At 42.6% G+C, this 20,702-nt stretch overlaps 2 protein-coding genes across 2 annotated transcripts in view; one reads left to right on the forward strand and one right to left on the reverse strand.

Annotated features, from left to right (window-relative positions):
• immp2l (inner mitochondrial membrane peptidase subunit 2) overlaps positions 1-20,702 on the reverse strand; it is a 124,678-nt gene that overhangs the window by 18,523 nt on the left and 85,453 nt on the right. The gene's annotated exons all lie outside the window — the stretch shown is intronic.
• On the forward strand, positions 1,398-20,015 carry LOC108893515 (leucine-rich repeat neuronal protein 3-like). Its single transcript, XM_018691612.2, has 2 exons — positions 1,398-1,647; positions 17,041-20,015. The coding sequence occupies exon 2, from the start codon at positions 17,419-17,421 to the stop codon at positions 19,522-19,524; it is 2,106 nt and encodes a 701-aa protein (XP_018547128.1). The 5' UTR covers positions 1,398-1,647; positions 17,041-17,418; the 3' UTR covers positions 19,525-20,015.

Here is a 20,702-nt window from a genome sequence, read left to right on the forward strand (position 1 = left end):
GCTTTTTTCTTTCTCCCGTGCGTGATGGAGCTCTGACAGGAATCGATCACAACCTCTTTCATCTGTGATTCACTGCCTTACTCAACCAGCTGCAACACTAAAAGATAAAACTCTTTTAAAGAATCCCCACCTTTAAATGTCTTCTCACCAAACTCTGTTTCTAGTTCTTGATATTTTCAGAGTTTCCTGGCTGGATATCAGAGGTGAACGCTGGTTTTTATGATCTACAGTTCAACAGAGGCTCCATTTTAAACCATTACAGCCTGAAACTGTTGATTTAAGGTGTGATGACGACAGGTCTGACTTTCTTCCCAAGCTGCTCCTCCGTCCACGAGTGTATCTGTAACGGGATGTTTGGATCAGGCTGAATGATCTCTCTGTTTCTTCTCGTCTCTTTCCTCTAGTTCTCTTTCTTCCTCCTTCTTCTCTTTTTCTTTCTCCTTACCCCCACCATCACTACCACCACCTACTCCACCTCCTTTTCCCACTCCGTCTCCCTCTGTTCCTACTTTTCTTCCTCCTCTTCTTTCACTTACTCCTCATTTGTCTCCTTCCTCCTGTACATCCTCTTGTCCTCCTCTTCTTCCTCTTTCTCTTTTTCTTTCTCCTCCCACTTTCACTTCAGTTCCTCCTTCCTTCCCTCCTGCCTTCACTTCCTTCACCTCCTCATTTCTACTCCTTTTCCCACTTTGCCTCATTCAGTTCCTTCTTTTCTTCCTCCACTTCCTCCACCTCCTCCTCATTTGTTGTCTTGCTCCTCATCCTCCTCTCTCTCCTCCTTTTCTTTCCCCTGGCCCCAGCCACCTCCTCCTCCTGCTCCTCCTCTTCCTACTTTGTCTCCTTCAGTTCCTGCTTTCGCTTCTTCACCTCCTCATTTGTCTCCCTCTTGCTCTTCTTGTTTCTCTTCCTCCTCCTCCTCTTTGGCCCCCACCACCACCACCACCTAACACCACCTCCTCCTCCTCCTCTTCGTTGCCGTGGGGATACAGGGGATCATGACTGACTGACAGCTTGCTGAGCCAATCGGCTTCACCTCCGGCCACCGAGCTGAGCACTCATTGGCCGGTCTCTGGGGAGCTGGAATCTATCAATGTGTGTATTAATGTGTGTGTGTGTGTGTGTGTATTAGTATTTGTGTGTGTGTGTGTGTGTGTTTGTGTGTATTAATGTGTGTGTGTGTAATAGAGTGATGGATGATCTCTCCAAAAGCAGGAGGAGAGGAAGGATGGAGGAATGACAAACATAACCTATCATTCACTCTCAGTGTCTCTCACCCCCTCTCTCCTTTAAATTCCCAATCTCTCTCTCTCTCTCTCTCTCTCTCCTCTCTCTCTCTCAGCCTCTCTCTCCCCCTCCCTCCCCTCTCTCTCTCCCTCTCTCTCTCTCCACATCTCTCTGTCGCTGTGGAGAGGAAAAAGAGAGAAGACGTTTGTTCTTGGAGATACTCGAGGAAAACAGGAAAATAGCTGCTGCTGCTGCTTCTGCTGGATGTTAACATGCAGCGCTGCATGCCTTAAATAAAACACACACACACACACACACACACACACACACACTCACAGACAGACACACGCTGCTGCAGCCATGCCAGGAATACCTGCTGAATATCTGCTGCTGCATGGGACGTGATGGATACCGCTTCTACTGGTGAGTGTTTCATCGCTGCATGCATGACTTGTGTGTGTGTTTGTGTAGGATTGTGTACTGTGTGTGTGTGTTTGTGTGAGTGTGTGTTGTGAGGACTGCGGTAGTCCTTGAGAGCTGTGGCGGCTCAGCCTGCGGTTCTGACAGCTGAGGGGAATAAGAAAACAGGGCTGGGGATTTTTTCTTTTTTCAAAAATATTTGTCGCAGGTTTTTAAATTGAAGGAGACGCTGCTGCAGCTTCCTTGTGCTGTTTTTGCATCTTGAGTCTGCATCTTTGTCGCTGTTTCATGGAGTCGAGTCTTGTCAGTGTCACTCCACAGGTTCATCCCCTGAAGTGCAACAAGACCGGATGAAGCTGGTGGTTGTTTTTTGGGGAACGGGAGGGAGGTGTTGGTGGAGGTGGTAGGGCAGTATTTTCGTCTTTTTTCGTGCAGGTCAAAGTGGTGACAAGCAGGAAAGATTCACGGACGGCATGCGACAAAGGTCCCGAGCAAACACGGTGGTGTGTTGGGGGGGGGGGTGGGATCACATTAACAAGCTTGTTAACGCTAACGAGGTGAAAGTGTTGCGAGCTTCGTCAGCTCTGGTTGGAGCCGGTGTGGAAAGACGCCGTATGCTGAGGTGAGGTGTGTGATGTGGCACAAACATGAGTCAGGAGAGAGAGCTCGCCGCCTCCACCACCTCAACTACCACCACCGCTGCTTATATTTGGCTTGGAGTGGGTGGGGGGTACAGTCAAGAGTTTAGGGGTCACAGGATTGGCTGCAGGACGAGGGAGAGACGTTCCCATCGCTGCCTGCCTAATTAACCAGAACCTCCGTCCCTCTCCACCTCCCCCATCCCTCCATCCATCCTTGCTGTATTTAATACAGCAAGGATGGATGGTAATTAACAGCTGCTGCACTAAAGTGTCTTCATTTGAAATTCAGTTTTCATCCCCTCCTGGGCTAAACGAGGGTCAAGTAAGAGGGGTCGAATCCTGATCCTGCCTAACTCCCCCCCCCCGTTGAACAAAAACCGGCTCAGTTTCCTCACGTCAACATGCAGCAGCGTCAACACTCAGGAGACGACCGAATGTCGGCTGTGGAGACTTTAAAGATGCAGCCCTCTCTCTGCCCTGAGCTCCACAAGTAATACGTCAGTGTTCATCCTTAATTTTCATCACATGATTTCTCAAGACGGCTAGCGGCACATTTATTACCGATTAAGACAACACGGGCAAAACCGGGCGTATTAATTTCATCTAATTGACAATACAGCAGGAGGATTACTCCAATGTGACTTAGTGCTAATTAAATAATGACAGAAGGCTGTTTTCTCTGGGTACTCACTCCCTGTTTCGGGGGGTAACAGGGGAGGATGTGTTTTTAAATGAGGACAAATTATGTCAAGATGATACAAGCACCTGTTCATCACAACAAGATGTTCGTTTAAGTTCAGGCTGCTTGGTCAAAGCTTGGAAATAAAAAGCTCTCAGTACAAATATAACTCTGGTCTGCAGAGACCTTTCCTCCACCACAAACTACTCCTCATTTCTGATCATGACTGAGAATCATGTCGTGTTTTCCCTCCCATGCACAGAATATAGATTTGCATTTTAAAACAGCAACATCTCATTATATAGAATAATTAGCAGAGAAGCACTGAAAACTAGACACAGGGATTCTAGAGATACTGACGTCCAACCAGCAGTGGCAGAGTTACTACATTATAAATACACAAGTGAGTATTTTCTTCTACATTTAAAGACCCAACAGTGCCTATCCCATATTAATGCATAAATAATAATGATTCAATAATATAACATTGACAGGGGCCATTTTGTACGACATTTACTTCAAAAATCTCCTGACAGGCTAACTCTTCTGTACTTTTTTGTTACTTTACTTATAATGGTACTTTTTCTTAATTTACTTATCTCCTCCATCACTGCCCACCAGCTCCTCCACACCCTGATAACTTTAAAGAAAATGATTCCACATTTCTTTCTCTCTACACTTTTTTCTTTTCCATATTCTTAAAGGTGCTCTATATGAGTGTTTGCTATTCCTACATAGCATTAAACAACTGTTTACTTACCAACCTGGAGGAAATGTTGCTCATAAGAGCTATGTCTAGTGATCGAAAGTAATGCCAATGTTACTTCTAGCTCCTCTTTTCTTCTACAGAGGTTAGCATGCTAACCAGGTAGCCCTAGCCGAAACCTGTGTTGTTACTTTCTGATAGCAACTCACTGTCGTGTACAGTCTGCTCTGAAGAAGTAGCGCCACACAGAGGATGTTTTCTAACCTCTTGTCTTTTGAAGACAATAATGGCTGAAACTCTTAGTTTAATAAACAGGTATTAAGCTAACGTTAGCTATGTAGTGATAGAAGAAAAGTACATATAGCACCTTAAAAATGCCTGTATCCACCTCAGCTTTACTCTATGCTGAAGAGATGCTCGGAGGTCTGTCTGAGCATTTGTAGTAGATTCATGAGTTTTCCAAACTGCAATATTTCCTCAGTGTTCAGATGGATGCTTGAGGGAGAATTTCTCAGAAAACAAATTCAGCCTGTAATAAATAGTGATGGAAGCTCATTTGTCACGTAAATGATGATGCATGCTCGCCCCCATCTCATTGTAAAAGAGTGCTCACAAATGGATTTAGACCTCCTAAACTATCTGTCCTGAAATGATTCCTGCAGTCTGTGCAAACACCAGCTGCAGAAAACTCCAGAACTGTCTGACCGTTATAGATAGATCAGCATATTGCCAAAAGGCTTCTGGGAAATATGACCACTAGATAATACTAAACAACATCTTGCTCAAATCAAATCAATACTAATTTATTCTGAAGATTTTTTTGTTTTACATCCTTGAAATGTGCATTTGTGTATTGAGTGATATATTTCAAAAGTGAATTGTATCTCCCAGGTGGGACAGCACTCCCCAATGGCAGGAGGCCAGATCAACACCTTGGGGTCTTTGTCGTGTTCCTCAGCCCAGAATCCCACAGAATAAAGTTCTTATCAGAGAGAGAGAAGTAGTGTGGAGGTGGAGGTGGAGGGTGGTGGACAACATCAGTTTACAATGAAATCAAAGACGCCGAACAGTCGCAGGAATTTTGAGGATTGCCGTTTAAACACAAGACATCGTTGTTAGTTTCCCACTTCCTGTACCGCCATTGTGACTGCAGTCACTCCCTAACCTTAACCCCAATGCAGGTCTTGTGAACAGTAATAACATCAAGTCACTGACATATTTTGTCATTTAATCTGAAGGACTTGTTGCTCAGTTGCAATATGCGCAGATTTTTACAAAGAGAGAATAAAGTTAGACTGGGTAAAATACGATGCTACTGCCACATCCCCTCTACTCTCTCTTTCACTTTCACCAACTATCATTAAATGTAATTAAATGCAGAATCACTGAATGTCAACACTCCTGCTCGGTGGTAGGGCGAAAAATAATCCCCAGCAAATGCAGTATTCCCTCCTGCATGAGTAACATTCGCTATAAATGACACTGAGCAGCTGTTTTAGGGAAATAACTGAGAAATCAAGGCGTTTCTGAACAGTTTTTGTGGTGTGGTGGGAGCATTGTCCTGCTGGCGGAGGTCCCTGCCATTGGGGAGTTGCTGCAGTAATGTTTAGGCCAGTGGTACGAGTCAAAGTAACATCCAGATGAATGAAGGACACAAGGTTTCCCAGCAGAGCAAAATCTAATAAAGAGTCAAGCAGTATTTTGAGGTTAATTAGCTTCCACCAAAACACTGGCTCATTTTCTTGCTAATATGAATCTGTCTGAGGCTTCTGTGTGCAAATATCTGGTGGCCCCTTCCCACTGTCAGTGCCACACAAAGCCGAGTCTGAAAACACAACGCTGCACCGTCGTCGGTTTCCTATCCAGCGACTTGTCAGAGCCGATGCAAAAACCCCATCTGCTGCTGCCTCCTCCACACTGAACGCACAGGTGACTGCAGCTTTACACGTGCACCATCGTAAACCAACAAACAGAGGTCAACCTGTGTGTGTTTACAGTGTTAGTGTGTAGTGTGTGAGTGTGTTTGTGTTTGTGCGAGGGTAATTAACAGTAAGACAGGGCTGCTGATTAAAGAGAGAAGTGTGACTCGTGGGAGTGGAGGCTAAGTGCGAACTCTAATGCTGGCGACGCTAACAAGGAGGGGAGGAGGGGGTGAGGAGGAGGGAAAAACCAGTGGACTGGACTCACATGGGACTGGTTTAATAGTAAATCAATGGCGGATGGAGGGAGAAGAGAAGGGAGGGATTTAATGTAGAAATGTTGATGTTATCTTGATGTTTTGGCAACATGGTCTTTTAGTTTCATGCCAATAACACCCAGAGAAATCAATTAAAGACAAGAGAGATGCAGCAGGAACACACTGTTCTGTTCATGTCTCTGCTGCAAACTGCAGCTGATGATAATGATTCTAATTGATTTATTGATTACAAACGAATCTAGGCGAAAAAGTCTGATTCATGTTGTCACATCCAGTTAACCCTATTAACTGATTGCACTTTTATTTCCAGGACACACAGCAGGCAACTCAGAAATGCCATTAACACAAAACAAACGTACACTCAGTGATCAGTTTATTAGGTACAACAATCCCTCAAGGTTGTTGTGACTATGGTAAAGAGGTGTTGAGTCAACTGTGCGATCATTTTACAAGCTGTAGTTGAACTGCATTGTGTTATACACAGACCTGTTCATTGATTTGAATGTGGTGGACAAACAGCACCTCAGAGTACGTCCTCTAAAATGACTTGCATCAGCACCAATACTGTGTCAACAAAAAACACCTCCACGAAGGGAGGATTTACTGTATTAGACTCTGTTAGTTTTAGCCAGGTGTACCTAATAATCTGACACCTGAGTGTATGTGAATGGACAGGTGAGCGAGTCAGTGTTTGACTTTGCTAAAGCTGCAACTAAAGATTATTTTCAGTCTGTTTTCTGATTTACAGATCAATAATTTTGCCTCTAAGGGTTTTAAAACAATGAAAACAACCATCAGATGTTACAAGAGGCCAAATCTTCCAATCACTTTCTAGTCAAAACATCCAAAGTTATTAAATTTAAAATGATAGTAAACAGAAAAGCAGCAGATCTTCACATTTCAGCCTTAAAGCATTTATAAAATTCTGCACACCAACACAGCAATTCCCAGTTTGACCAGTTCACACACACTCCAGTCAGCAGAACTTCTAATGAACCGAAAATATAATCTCGAGACTTCATGACAACAGCATTTAATGTCTGATAAACAGAGAGGATATCTAAAGACAAACAGCACAGATGGAAGGTATACCACCCCAACCTGTTTATACAGAGTCCAGATTGCATTCAGTCCCATCACGACATGAAGACCTAATTATCCAGTTTGATCATCAGTTCATTAAAAGATGATCAAGTTATTAGTTGTTACAGTCGTAGCTGCCCTAACAGAATCTAATAGTATCTCTAATAGTGTTTATATACTGTAGTACTAATTTGTATATTGTGGCAAGAAATGTGATTATTACCTCTTTTCTTAGAATGAATGAAAAGCTACATTTATGTCCTCCAGCCTGAACAAACATATATATTGCTTATGTTTCCTACAGCTACTAAATAATTACTAATTACTTACATTGAAATGATTACTTTTTTGTACTCAAAGTTTTCTGGAATTTTATGTTTAAATATACAAATGAGGCATTATCTAATTAAAAATGCACTAATTTGCATGAATTTCCAGAGCAGAAAGTCAGGTTTGAAATTCTTGAAGACAAGAATTCAAAGGAGATTTTGGATTTTTTCTTTTTATCACTCCATAAATCAGCCACGAAGAATCAATTTTTGCCAAGTTTTCTAGAATAAAACGTTCTATAAATTGAACTGTGAATGATATATGAACAAAAATCTCTGCAAAAACCTTTAGAATATAGATGGGAATAAAACTGGAAAGTTTGGTGAACATAAGAGCTGCTGAAGTGGAAATTTCTGGCTCAGTGTACAAGAAAACCATCTTTAAAGATAAGTATTGTAATTGAAATCTACAGATGCAAATAAACATTGTACAATGTGTGTTTTCTCTCTACCAGTCTGAAAAAAGACATATTAGGGAAACACAGGTAGTCACTGTTTGGAATAATCTGTTACTAACCTCCAGTTACATTTCAAAGCAATTAGTTTTACTCAGGGCGTTTGTCATTATTTGTAACTCTTTACTGAATAAAAATCAAACTTTTAGTTGTAGCCAAGATTTTTATCAGGATAAATTCAAACCTACTAGATGAAGTACTTCAAGTTTGTTTCTCGAAGATTTAAACGTCTCTGTTCAGTTATTAGAGTAAATAGTGCAAAGACCTTTTCATATCTCAAAAACCTCATCTCTCCTCTCTTGGCTTCAATATAACACGACATTAGCTCTTTCTGATCCCTGGTTAGAACAGCTGCTCAGCACATTCACCTGCCTGAAAAACTAAAACAGCCTCCTTGTACATTTTCCTGTTAATTTCTCCTGCACTTACACAAACCATTTGATTTCAAAGGCCTGAACTCGCTCATGCTGCAGATACGAAGGAGCAGAAATACATCTCCTCTGAGCTCCTTCCTCGCTCTCATGTATGAGTACATAGTTATGTGTTACGCAGAGATGAAAACCATCTGCCTCCCAATGACTGAGCTTTGACGTCAGCATCATCCGGCGCTAAATTCAGGCTCATGCTGAGAGTCTTATGAACGGCAAGCCTTCAGATTTACTGTAGCTCTCAGCAGGAGCAGGTGGAGGAAATTAATCCTTCTCTGCTTCTGAGTTTGGTCCCGCTGTCTTTCTGTTTTACTTTTTTTAAATAAGCAGAATTTGGATCAACATTACTGGTCAAATCAGGAACAAAAAGGCTAAGATGCGACAAAGAAATTTTAAAACTGACAGAACTTTTGAGGGGAGGTTACACAAGTTTTAAACATCTAATACGACTTTACTTTGTTACTATAGAACAGAAAGCGAGACCGATTTGAGCTGCCCTCTAGTGGTTGTATGACATAATAGCAATGCCAACATAAACAAGGCGAGGAAGTATCTAGGTGGTGACAGTTACGTTTGAAATCACACTTGAAAATCAACGAGTGAAATGTAACAGATTAGAAGGTTATATTCTAATGTAATTTCAATTTTTAGTCAAATACATTTACGAACAAAATTGTTCACAGTTCGGTGAGTTGGTTGAATACTTTGGGATTAAGTGGAACTAGAATAAAACCATGGAGTCACTTAGTTGACATGATTATTTTTCTTGCTAATTCTGCAAATATATCAATTTATCAGCATTGGAAGTGTTAGCACCTGCTTCAAAGATGGTTTCCTCCACTGCTAGCCTTGTTATTGTGCTGATTTAGCCACTTTTTTCGGCTTCATGTATTTAGAGTGGTTCATTAACAAGTGAAACAAACAGCAGCTCCTTTATAATTAGCTGAATATTTTAAGACTTTTGATGTGCACAGGGTATACTCTCAGTAGAGCAGTTGGAAAATACTTTAATTAATTACAAAACAGCAGCAGCACTTATAAACTTCTAATTTCACATATTTGTAGCTTACAGGTTACTAGTAATAGTAGTGCTAATTTTTAGATGTTAGTTTTGGTTAATTAGTGAGTTGTGTAAATGCTGATGTCTACACACCAGAGGGCGCTGATGTTGATATTGGAAGATGTTTCATTGAAAGTTCTGTTTGTATTTATGCTCACAAAGCTAGTAGCTTGAGATTCATGGTATCTATTATTATTTGAACGATGCAACATGAACATACTGTACATACTGTACGTCCTTCTAGACACTTCAAGAAACTGTAGATTTTCTTTTTTTTTTTTTATGAGGACAGTCTAATTTCCCACCAGTTTCCATCTTGACAGCAGAAACTACTTTGGACAAACGGAGAATCCACAGTCTCGGTTGGTGCAGATACTCTTCAGTGTGATTCAGGCAGATAAAAGGGATGGATTTTTACATCAAAATCTTGTCTGGAGCAGCTTTGATAGCTGCTTTAGAAATAAATTGGATTGAAGTTGAGATCTGCTGCATGAGATGTCCTTGAGAGGTAAGAGCACACAAGCTCATTTCATCTGTTTTTTTTCTACATACACTCTCGATGGGCAGAGGAAAAATCCAGTTTTCAGCAACCCACAGGGAGGGCAGAGGTCAGAGATGAGGGGTCAGTTGGAGCTGGTGGGTGTTCGGTATATTGCTCAAAGGCACTTTCTTTTAGCAGGTCGAGGGGTTGAAGGACGGCAGCCCACTGTCTGAGGGTCAAACTCAGATTTTCAGACGAGTCTAATGGAAAAAAAAAAGTCAGCGGCTAATAAACATTAGAGAGAATCTGATGGTTATTACACCATCTGCCTATAGGGAGGAGAGTTATTAACAGGGAATCTATACAGAAGGAAAGGTCAGATACATCAAGAGCCGCACACACAAGTGTTAATTACAGACAAACTTTAAAGCCGGTGGCAGCAGCAGAGGCAGTCCAGAGTTTAGACTGAGAACATGGACTGTTATTTATCTGATTTATCAGCTCATGTTTGGATGCTTTCACAGCAAATTTTAGCCAATAAATGTGTCAGATTTGTTCATTTATTCCATTTATCTTCAGTAACGTGTCCACTGGCAGCATACAGTAGATTCATGATGAGTAGATTTATCTTTATGCATTGCACTACTGGCATTTCTCTCACCTGCCTCTAATGGCGTCCATCCGATTAAAAAGTTCAGGTTTTATTCGTCAGGGTTTTCAGATCTCGGTTTTTGACAGTGTCTTTACAGAATCAATCTGTAGATTAAGCTGAGTAACCAGGAAGCTGTTTCTGTAAAGAGCTTGTATGTTTTCAATGTTTTATATTTCATTTTTCACTTTATTTATTTATTTGTTTATTTCCAAAAACATAAACTAGGATTGACATCTAGAGAGAATTAACAGGGTTACAGCAGTGAATGTTGACATTTGTTTGGTAAAACCATAGTTCTACAAGTGAAGACTTTGAAGGTATTTAATTAAATGTGTTAAATATATTTTTTATTGTAATTGCTATGGGTCTAATCTCTCCAAATCTATGGTTAAGTTCAGACCTCAATTTTTGAGCCTGCAGTCTCAGGGTAATTATTCTTCTAGAGCTAATAAAACTAGCCTAACTAACTTTTACTGCAGCTGTGATTGCTTGATCATGATTGGACCAAAACAGTCACCTAACACTCGCAGTTTGAAGACAATGAAATGGATTTAATGTGTAATATTTACAAAATATACAGCTTGCAGTTCCGTCTTCCTGAATTATGATAGGATATTCTGGATGTCTGCATCGCAGTTTCTGGTCTCAGTTTCAGAAATGTTCCTGAGTTATGGCCAAAAATGTGATTGGTGTAGTCACAGTGACCTCCAACCTTCAACCCCCAGATTCTAATCAGTTCTTCCTTTAGTCCAAATGAATGGTTGTACCAATTTTGAAGAAATTCCGTCGAGGTGTTACTGAGATATCACGCTCACAGGAAAATGACGGATGGATGGACAACATGAAAACATAATAATAGAAATGATAAATACTTGAGAGGAGAGAAGTTTTAGATGTTAAGAGGATTTATTCTCTTGAATTTACATGACATATTTATGTTTTATTTGACTTTGACTATTTGACTCATGTCATTTCTTGTGTTTTATGTAAATAAGAAAGTGAAAACATCTGTCTTCCCACTAATGGTAACTAACAAATTAACTAAGTAACGATAAAATCTGTCATCTGCAAGATACCAGCTTTTCAGAAACTGGTTTTACTTTAATGACAAAATATTTGTGACATCTTTTCAACAGGGATTTTGATATAGTTTGATCATCCTCAGAGGGTGGACCATGCTACATGGTTTTCAGCTCTGACAGCAGCAGGTCCCTGTGTAGCAGTGTGTATTAGTGAATGCTGAATAAAACATGGAGGCCTGGGACCGCTTTATGAGACGTCTGCCATATTAGGACGGCAGCGCCTTAAGAGCTCCGACCCACGGTATGAGAAATACATAAATATTTCACATTTGGGGCGGCTTTAATCCATTCGCAGAATGTCAATACTCAGCACTTAAAAGTGCCCAGGCTGGCAGTCCTGCCGGGTTAAACAGAGCTGTTCTCAGGTCTGTATGTGGGTCATATAATGCATTACTAAATACTTTTATCAACTACAGTAGATTCGTTCTTCCTCTGTACTCTGGAGCGTCACTCTTAAGTGCTGCATTGGCAAGAGAGAGAGTGAGTGTGGAAAAGCTAATACCAAAGCCCCTCAGCAGCTTCTTCCTCTTCTTTTCAGGCGGTGAAATAAACGCAGAGAGACTATGATCTCTGACCTCCGAGGTCACAGCGTTTCAGTAAAGATGTAGCTTTGTGTGCAGCCGAGGAACTCAGGATGTCAAGCGAAGGGCTCCCACTCTAAGAGGGGTTTAGTGCTTGAGTGTAGCTGGGCGCTAATCCTAAACTATAAAGATAACTTTGGGTGTTTTGGCCGAAAGTGGAGGCAGGGGAGAAAACGTGGGGTAGAAGAGAGGAAGTGACTCAAACTGTATATTGTGATTACAGATAGTACGATGAGCGATTCGTTGGATCAGGAAGTGGCAGAGTGAGATATGGTGGGTGGTGATGGAAGCTTAGTAATGCGGTGACTAACTAACTTGGTCGCTAAGTTAACACACTTATTCAGGAGCACTGCTGACTCCTGTCATGGAGGCAGTAAATGAGGCCGTTACTGCTCAGTCTTTATATATATAGATCTATATATATTTATTGTATGTCAGAAAAATGACGAGTTTCTGCTGCGTGATTTGACAAAGACAGAGAAATTGTTTCCCTTTATTGACTGGAAGTATTTTTACTTTGGCCTTAAAAGTTTAATTTTAGGCCTGTGTGTATGTAGTTTACACTACATTTGTATGAACTGCAAAAGCAAGTACTATTTGAAGGAAAAAGGAAACATAATTACATTTTCTATTAATGTAATGAGGAAACATTAATTAACGTATCTGGAGAGCTCTTGGTTCAGGGTAGAGAAAGATCCTGGTCTGGCTTAATGCAGAATAGTTCGTTTTATTACATGGGAAATCCAAATCTTTCTTTGTACTTTAGTTCATATTGATGAATATCAAATACCAGCATTAGGTTCTGGTGCTCTATTCCCACATTTTTCACCCAATGTCTCTGGTTCTTGAACTTTGTTTCCACCAGTTTTCAGCAGAACCACTATAATCAAGGATATGTCATTGAAAGAAGGATTGGATTGAACTGATCACCTGCCAGTGTTTGTTCTGTTATTACAGATATCTGTTGGCAGACCACTGATCGCTGTGTCCAGCCTGTACAATAGGACTCTAATGTTATCATGTTTTGCACTTGAAAATCTGATCTTTCAGTTACAGCTAGGAAGTGATTCTTTAGGTTCTGAATGTATTTTTAGATGAAATGCAAAAGAGGTTTATGTTCCACAGCTTCACGCCTTGTTTCCACAAAGTTTTGCGTTGTGTCTGTAATTTTGATAAATAAATGGAGAACATCCCCTAGTGTTCAATGCAACACATGGAAATGTATCACTTTACAGACAAAAGCATGAATTTGAACATTAATTCTGTCTGTTTGAGGCAAAAATCAGACAAAGATCCACACTCCAGTATGCTACCAATATTAGCTAAATACGCCGTCAAAAGTTAGATAATTTGTTTTTACGCTTAAAAAAGAACTTTCAATGCACTTGAGGGAAATTCTGGGCCAAAATCCCCCCAAAAAACTGAGTTTTGCAAACACATCACAGGTTATGGAGGTTACCAGAACTTTCCGGTAGACTCGCATATGGAGCTATGGGGAAACAAGGTGCTAGACATAATGCACAGACAAATTTAAATGTTATAACTTAAATATACTGAGGGTTAGGGGTTAGGGTTAGGGTTAGGATAGAATAATTCATTCTCATGCTAATTTCCTGTGGCATACAGCATACAGTCTGTCTGAAGTTGGAGTTTTTTAAACATATTGGATGGATCACACAGTTCACCATGGGGAATGAATGGACCTGTGTTACAAGTGTCACAGACATTGAAATGTTGGATTAAAAAAAACCTGCATCTAGAACTGGCTCTGGAGTATTTAAAGCCTGAGGAAACGAACGGAGAAGCAGCACATTTTACACCAGTAACATTAACTCCACATTCAAAGCGTTGTGAAAGTCAGCCACCACTCTGATTCTCCATTTTATGTAGCTCTGTGTGTGTGAAGGGGAAATGAAGGAAGTCACTGCAGGCTCCTAGTGTTAAGTAATAAGAGAGAAATGAGTGTGTGAGCATCTCAGAAGTAAACAGGAGAAATTAAATTAGCACACGGCGGCGTCTCTCGCTCGCTCTCAACGGAAAGAGAGAAAACATCCACTATTAAACACTCCATTTAACATTCAAACCACGCTCACTTCATTAGCATAAGTTGTTTTTGTTGTTACCTAAATACTGTACATAAACGTGTTGTTTCCAACTCTGCTGCGCAACATTAACATAAGACTGTAACGCTTCCTCCTCCTCTTCATCTCTCTCTGATGCCTGCAAAGGTTTTAATGAGCAAAACAAAGACGACCACGGGAATGATCGTGAATGGAAGAGTAATTTCAGGATGATAAAAATAAAATATGTTGGGTGGTTATATGCTGAGTGAATGAAGAGTTTGGTTCTGTAAAGAAAGAGTAATTTGTTCCAACGCTGTCATCACAAAGCAGCTTGGATGTGACTGAGTGAGGAGTTTCACACAGATGGAGAGAACAGGGGGAGGGAGAGGAAGAGAGAGAGAGGGAGGGAAGAGGGGGGAGGGAAAGAAATGTAGAGAAAGAGAGGGAAAAGAGAGGGAGAGATATAGACGAGGCAGGAAGAGGGAAGGAGAAATAGAGTAGAGAAAGAGAGAGAGGGATAGAGAGAGAGAGAAGGAGAGAAAGAAAAGAAGAGGTAGAAAAAGAGAGAGGGAGAGTGATGGAGAGAGGAAGAAGGGGAGAGATATAGATGGGGCAGGGAGAGAGGGAGGGAGAGAAAGAGCGAGAGGGGGGTGAGAAAAAAACAGAAGGAGGGAGAGAAGGAGGGTGTAAAGAGAGAGATGTGGGGGTGGAGGGAGGGAGAGGAAGAGACCGAGACATGAAGAGTCTCTATGCAGAAGAACAGTCTGGTGTTATTGTGTATTTACTGTCGACAAACTCCATAAAAACAATGAACTGACTCTGGGGGCGTTCAGACGTTTGGACACTGTTCTTTGTGAATTTCTGCATTTTCACGTAATTTCTAAACAATTATCACAACAACATTTATGAATCAACATTAATCTCTAAACAAGAAGAGAAGTGAAACGTTCTGAGTCCTGTTGCTGCTTCGAACTGAAGTTTAATTCAGTCGGTCTGTGGCTCAGTTTCCCAGTGGACACTTGTCATCTGTCGATTCCTCTCTTTCCTCTTGTAATTATTTTCTCTGACAGTCAACATTTTTCAGAGCTCATCATTTGTGACAGCTGTAACTCACAGATTTTCATTTCTGCAGTAAAGACATCATGAATTCGTTTTTACTCATCATGAATCAATTTCTTCTTTTGCAGAACAGAAACTCTTGCAGGTTAAACTGAACTAACCAAACACTTTAAAGGCTGAGCTCTGACAGAGTCACTGTAAACAGACTGGAAAACCTCCAATTTTTTAAAACGTAGGTTTCAGAAAAAAAAATTGTCTTATATTCCGGCCAATACCTTTCTCTTACATTCAGTTCAGGTCTGAAAAGAGCTAAATGTGATAACCACAGCTGACAATAGTCCTCAACAAATGCACCATTTCGCTCTGTTCTGATGGTACTAAAGATGATCTTGGCAGATTTTCCTGCAGTGTGAGGTGTGTTCAGAGTGATTTTACTCTCCATGATCGTCTTTTGAGCCGCCACGATAAACATGTTCAATATTTCTGATCAAAAATCCTGTTATGTGCGGGGAAGACCGAGGAAAGCAGAGCACGCTCTCTGTGGTTTGCTATGTGACGGATAGCCAGGAAGTGAGCTGACAGAAGACGGAAAAACAAAAAACGAGACGGTTGATGTCTGCCATGTTCGTTTACTCTGAAGTTGCGTTTGACCTTGCGAGATTTGGAGTTTTGAATCCAGACTCTGGTTGTTGGTGGTGAATCCTATTAGTGAAATCTCACATTTTCTAAATTTTACATATCTTAGTGTGCGCCAGGCTTTTCAGGTTCCCTTTTATTTTGAAAAAAGAGCCTAGTTCAATCGGTTCTCTTTTCTTAAGTCCTTATCAATTCTCTTTCAAATTGTTCCTTCACGTCATGAGATTTTCCATCAAGGTTGAGGAAAAGTGTTTAGAAAGGAGATTTTTTTTGAGTATTCAACCACAGCCATGGCCTTTTTCATGGGATTTGTCAAGTAAGTCAAAACAAATAAATACTTAGACCACATGTATAGTTAGGAAACAAGTATTGGTTGGAAAATGCTGTCATGAAATACAGTTTACTTGAGTAAAGGTAATTTAGTTCACAACTTTGGGAGAGAGAGAGGAGGGGGAATAACTTGAACTCCTTCAGTTTTGCAGACCTGTTCACACAAACTGCCATAAACAAGCTAATATATGCATGAAGTGTCATAGCTCGTCCTCATCAGCAGCTGGCTGCTCCAGCCTTTACCGACAGCTTCATTTAATATCATACACTCGAGCGGTGGCTTCTGCACTCAAGGTCGCAAATTAATCAAAACATCAATATGTGCAGTCGACATAGGCAGAGCCCCTGCCATAGACCCGTCACCTGTACCGACAACGTTGATTCAGCGCCTCATGAATTATGCAAAGAGCTTGCTTGATAGATATTTTTGGTTGGGTCTGCGATGCCTCGAGGTTGTGTGTATCAGCTGTGGTGAAATGTCTGCTTATTGTGTTGTGGTGGGTGATTTGAGAAGTGTGCACAGGTGCATTATTCACAGCAGAAGAGGAGGAGGCGAAGCTCGGTTAATTACAATGAAAAAAGTGGGACTTGCAATGTTTTGCCTTTTGAATTAACAGACTCTTCAAGCTTCATTTTTTCTAGGACACTTGTGTTACTGCTTTGACTAAAAAAAGCAATAAAAACATCAGCCCCCAGTCTGTCAGAGCTTCATACAGAGACTCAAAAGTGCTGTTTTGTGGATTCAAACCAGTCAAATAATCCATATAAGGTCAAGTTAATCATAACTTACAATTCAGATGGTGCGAGGAAAGCAATAAAACCAAATGAGGCTGAAAAGGCTTAATAAGCCTCAATATTCTGAAATGTCAATATGCCTAATATCTCAACAGCACCGTGTTATATTGGCTCTTTTTTCTCTCTCCTGTCTTCCCAGATGGAAACTGACACTGGTGACAGCGACAGAGGATAATAATGATGGAAGGCAGAGTGATTCGTCCCCAGCTGGAGCCACGACATTCCTCAGCCGCCCCTCTGCTGCTCAGTGTCGCTCCCTGAAGGATACATCGACCTTGACATATCGTGCCGTTCGTGACAACCTGGCACAGACCACGAACGACTCAAAAGGTTGCCTCTCGTCTTTGCCAAGAGCTGGTAGACAACAGAGGGCCGACGAAGCTTCGGGGACCAGGCGTCAGCAGAAATCCACTCTGTCTCGCTGCAGTAACAAATGAGCTTTTATTTGTGAAGTTAACAGTGCTAACAGCTGACTCCATAAGGGCCAATTACTGGCTGAAGGGAATACGGGGCCAAGATGAAGGAGACAGCAGTTGTGGCTTGTTTGCTGGCTGAGCTGTCTTTGGCTGCTTTTGTTCTGGCCTCCGAGGGGGCCACTCGCTGCCCCGCATTGTGTCGATGTGAGATACGACCCTGGTTCTCGCCCAGCTCTATTTACACCGAGGCTGCCACTGTGGACTGTAATGATTTGGGCCTCTCAGCGCTGCCGGAGAGACTCCCCTTGGAAACGCAGGTGCTGCTGCTGCAGACAAACAACATCGTTAATGTGGAGAAAACTTTGGATTACTTGGCCAACATCACCGAAATCGACTTGTCTCAGAATAACATTTCCTCGGTGAGCGATGTTTGTCTGGGGTCGCTCCCCCAGCTGCTGTCACTCCACATGGAGGAGAACTGGATTCAGGAGCTTTCTGACGGCTGCCTCGCTTCTCTGCCCAATCTCCAGGAGTTCTACATCAACCACAACCTGATTTCCTCCATCAGCCCTGGGGCCTTCCGGGGCTTGGGCAGGCTGCTCAGGCTCCATCTCAATTCCAATCGACTGACAAGGATTAACAGCCAGTGGTTCCAGCAGCTTCCCAGCCTGGAAATACTGATGCTGGGAGAAAACCCCATCCTCGAACTCTCGGACATGAACTTTAAACCTCTGGCTAACCTCAGGAGCCTCGTGCTCGCCAGGATGAATTTGACTGAAATCCCTGACAACACTCTGGTCGGTCTTGAGAACTTGGAGAGCATCTCGTTTTTTGACAACCTGCTTAATCGTGTCCCCCGAGCAGCGCTGACAAGAGTCCAGAACCTGAAGTTTCTGGATTTGAATAAGAACCCCATCGAGAGGATCCAGAGAGGAGACTTCATGGATATGATGCATCTCAAGGAGCTCGGCATCAACAGCATGCCTGAGCTCATATCCATCGACAGCTTTGCCCTGAACAACCTGCCAGAGCTGACAAAAATCGAGGCCACCAACAACCCCAGGTTGTCCTACATCCACCCGAGGGCGTTCCACAAACTCCCCAGGCTAGAGACGCTGATGCTGAACAGCAACGCTCTGAGTGCGCTCCACCGCAGCACCGTGGAATCCCTGCCCAACCTGCGAGAGGTCAGCCTGCATAGCAACCCCATCCGCTGCGACTGCGTCATCCGCTGGGTCAACATGAACAGGACGGCAGTTCGGTTCATGGAACCGGACTCCCTGTTCTGCGTGGAGCCTCCAGAGTACCAAGGCCAGCACGTCCGGCAGGTGCACTTCAGGGAGATGATGGAAATCTGCCTCCCACTGATCTCACCTGGGAGCCTCCCAGATCGGGTCGAGGTCGGTAAAGGGAGCTCAGTGTCGCTGCATTGCCGGGCGTTTGGAGAACCGGAGCCGGAGATCTACTGGGTGACGCCACCAGGTGACAGAGTTTTACCCGGCAGTGTGTCTGACAAGTACTACATGCACCCCGAGGGAACATTTGACATCTACGACGCCTCGGAGCAGGAGGCTGGCTCGTACACCTGCATTGCCCACAACCTCGTCGGTGCAGACCTCAAATCTGTGATGGTGGTGGTGGACGGATACTTTGCTGAGCCTTCTAGCCAACCTCTACATGTGTACATCACATCTGTCCAGTCTCATTCTGTGATGGTTTCCTGGGAGAGTGCAGGTGGTTTGGTATCACAGCTAAATTGGTCCGTTTTAGCCGGGGGCACCGGCCTTTTGTTGCCATTCACAGCCCGGCTCCCTGCTGATGTCAGAGAATACCACATCAAACAGCTGAGGCCATCCACTCGCTACCAGGTTTGTGTGGAGGTCACTGCAGCACAGTCTGGATACAACAGGGACTGTGTTAACGTCACCACAAAGGAGGCAGCTGTCCCAAGGGAGAAACCCGAAAACTGGGACGGTGTGGTGATGGCTGCTTGTGCTGTATTTTTTATTGTGGTCGCCGTGGCTTGCTCTGTCATCTACACATCTCTGTACAGCCAAGTGTTTTACAGGAAACTGATAGTGGACCCGGACGAGACGCTGCTGATTCCTAGCGATAATTCCTCCTTCTCCTCTTCGTTCCTGGAGTTCGGTGCGTCCGGGGTCAAGGTTAGGGCGACTGTAATAGACTTACCGGACAACTCCATGTAAGAAACGTCCTTGTCGGTAAAAGCACTTTGGGATTATGCGAAGACAAAGAGTGATGGGGCACCAGACAATGTAATTTACGTGCCCTCTTTTCACGACTTGGATGGGGACATTTTGCACTTGAACTCATACACAATTACATTTACATAACCGACTAAAAGCAGAGACTATTTTGTATTTCAAACTTGTATCATTATAACAAGCTTAATCAGGCAGATATCTTGACTATAATCTACACGGCTACTGGTCATTCATGCAGTGCAACCAGAGTAAAGCACAGCACAGTCTGTCTTAAATACCTTGTTGAGACGGCTTTGATGTCTGCAAAAAGCATTTTCTTTGCTGTGTTACATTAAACGGTGCCAAGCGAAGATAGTTTATAATGGCAGGAAAAAAAATGTTAGTCTAGTGTACAATAAAACCGACTGTAATGTAAACAGTTTTATGAACAAATACATTTTTCATTAAACCTGTGTGGTGTCTTGTACCTACAATCTTTTCTCGTTAAATCTGGGACACTCTCCACAACAAAAGCGTCTTTTTTATAAACATCTCTATTGCCTGTTGTGTATGAAATTTGTATGGATGAAGCTCATAAATCTTTTCCTGTGTCCTTGTCCAAATCAAACAGTAGCAGAAGTGTGAGATCTGCTGATAGACAAACACAATTACAGGAGCTGCCCTTCACTTCAATGCAGGACGTTCTGATGCTGTTAGTGAAATGCAATGCAATCTCAAAACAGCAGGACGAGAGTGTGAGATAGTCTGTTTTTGTGTGTTTGTGGAGGTTTATGTACTTTAATAGGGTGTGTGAGTGCGAGGACATTGGCAAACCCATTGACTTTGAATTGCATTATATTCTCTTTCATTAAAAATCCAATATGGATTCCCAACACAAACCTGAGCGAGGTGATGAATCGGCGTCACGCGCAAACTGATGGGAGGCATTTATCAGCGGGGACTCAGTCATAGATCAACCGAGTTTCAGCACCTTGGACAGGGCTTTTAGAGCGCAGCCATTTGTCACCGCCACGGCGAGCTAAAATATGACCCATTAGAGGCAGGTAGTGAATAGGTCAGCAAGAACGCAGCGCCCAAGCCATCCCCCTTCCCCGTGTGACCCTGGAGAGACACCGCTGCTGCTGCCGCCGCCGCCGTCGCAGGAACAGCTCAGCAACTAT

The sequence above is a fragment of the Lates calcarifer genome, linkage group LG10 (genome assembly GCF_001640805.2).
Source record: "Lates calcarifer isolate ASB-BC8 linkage group LG10, TLL_Latcal_v3, whole genome shotgun sequence".
NCBI classification, from domain to species: Eukaryota; Metazoa; Chordata; class Actinopteri; family Centropomidae; genus Lates; species Lates calcarifer.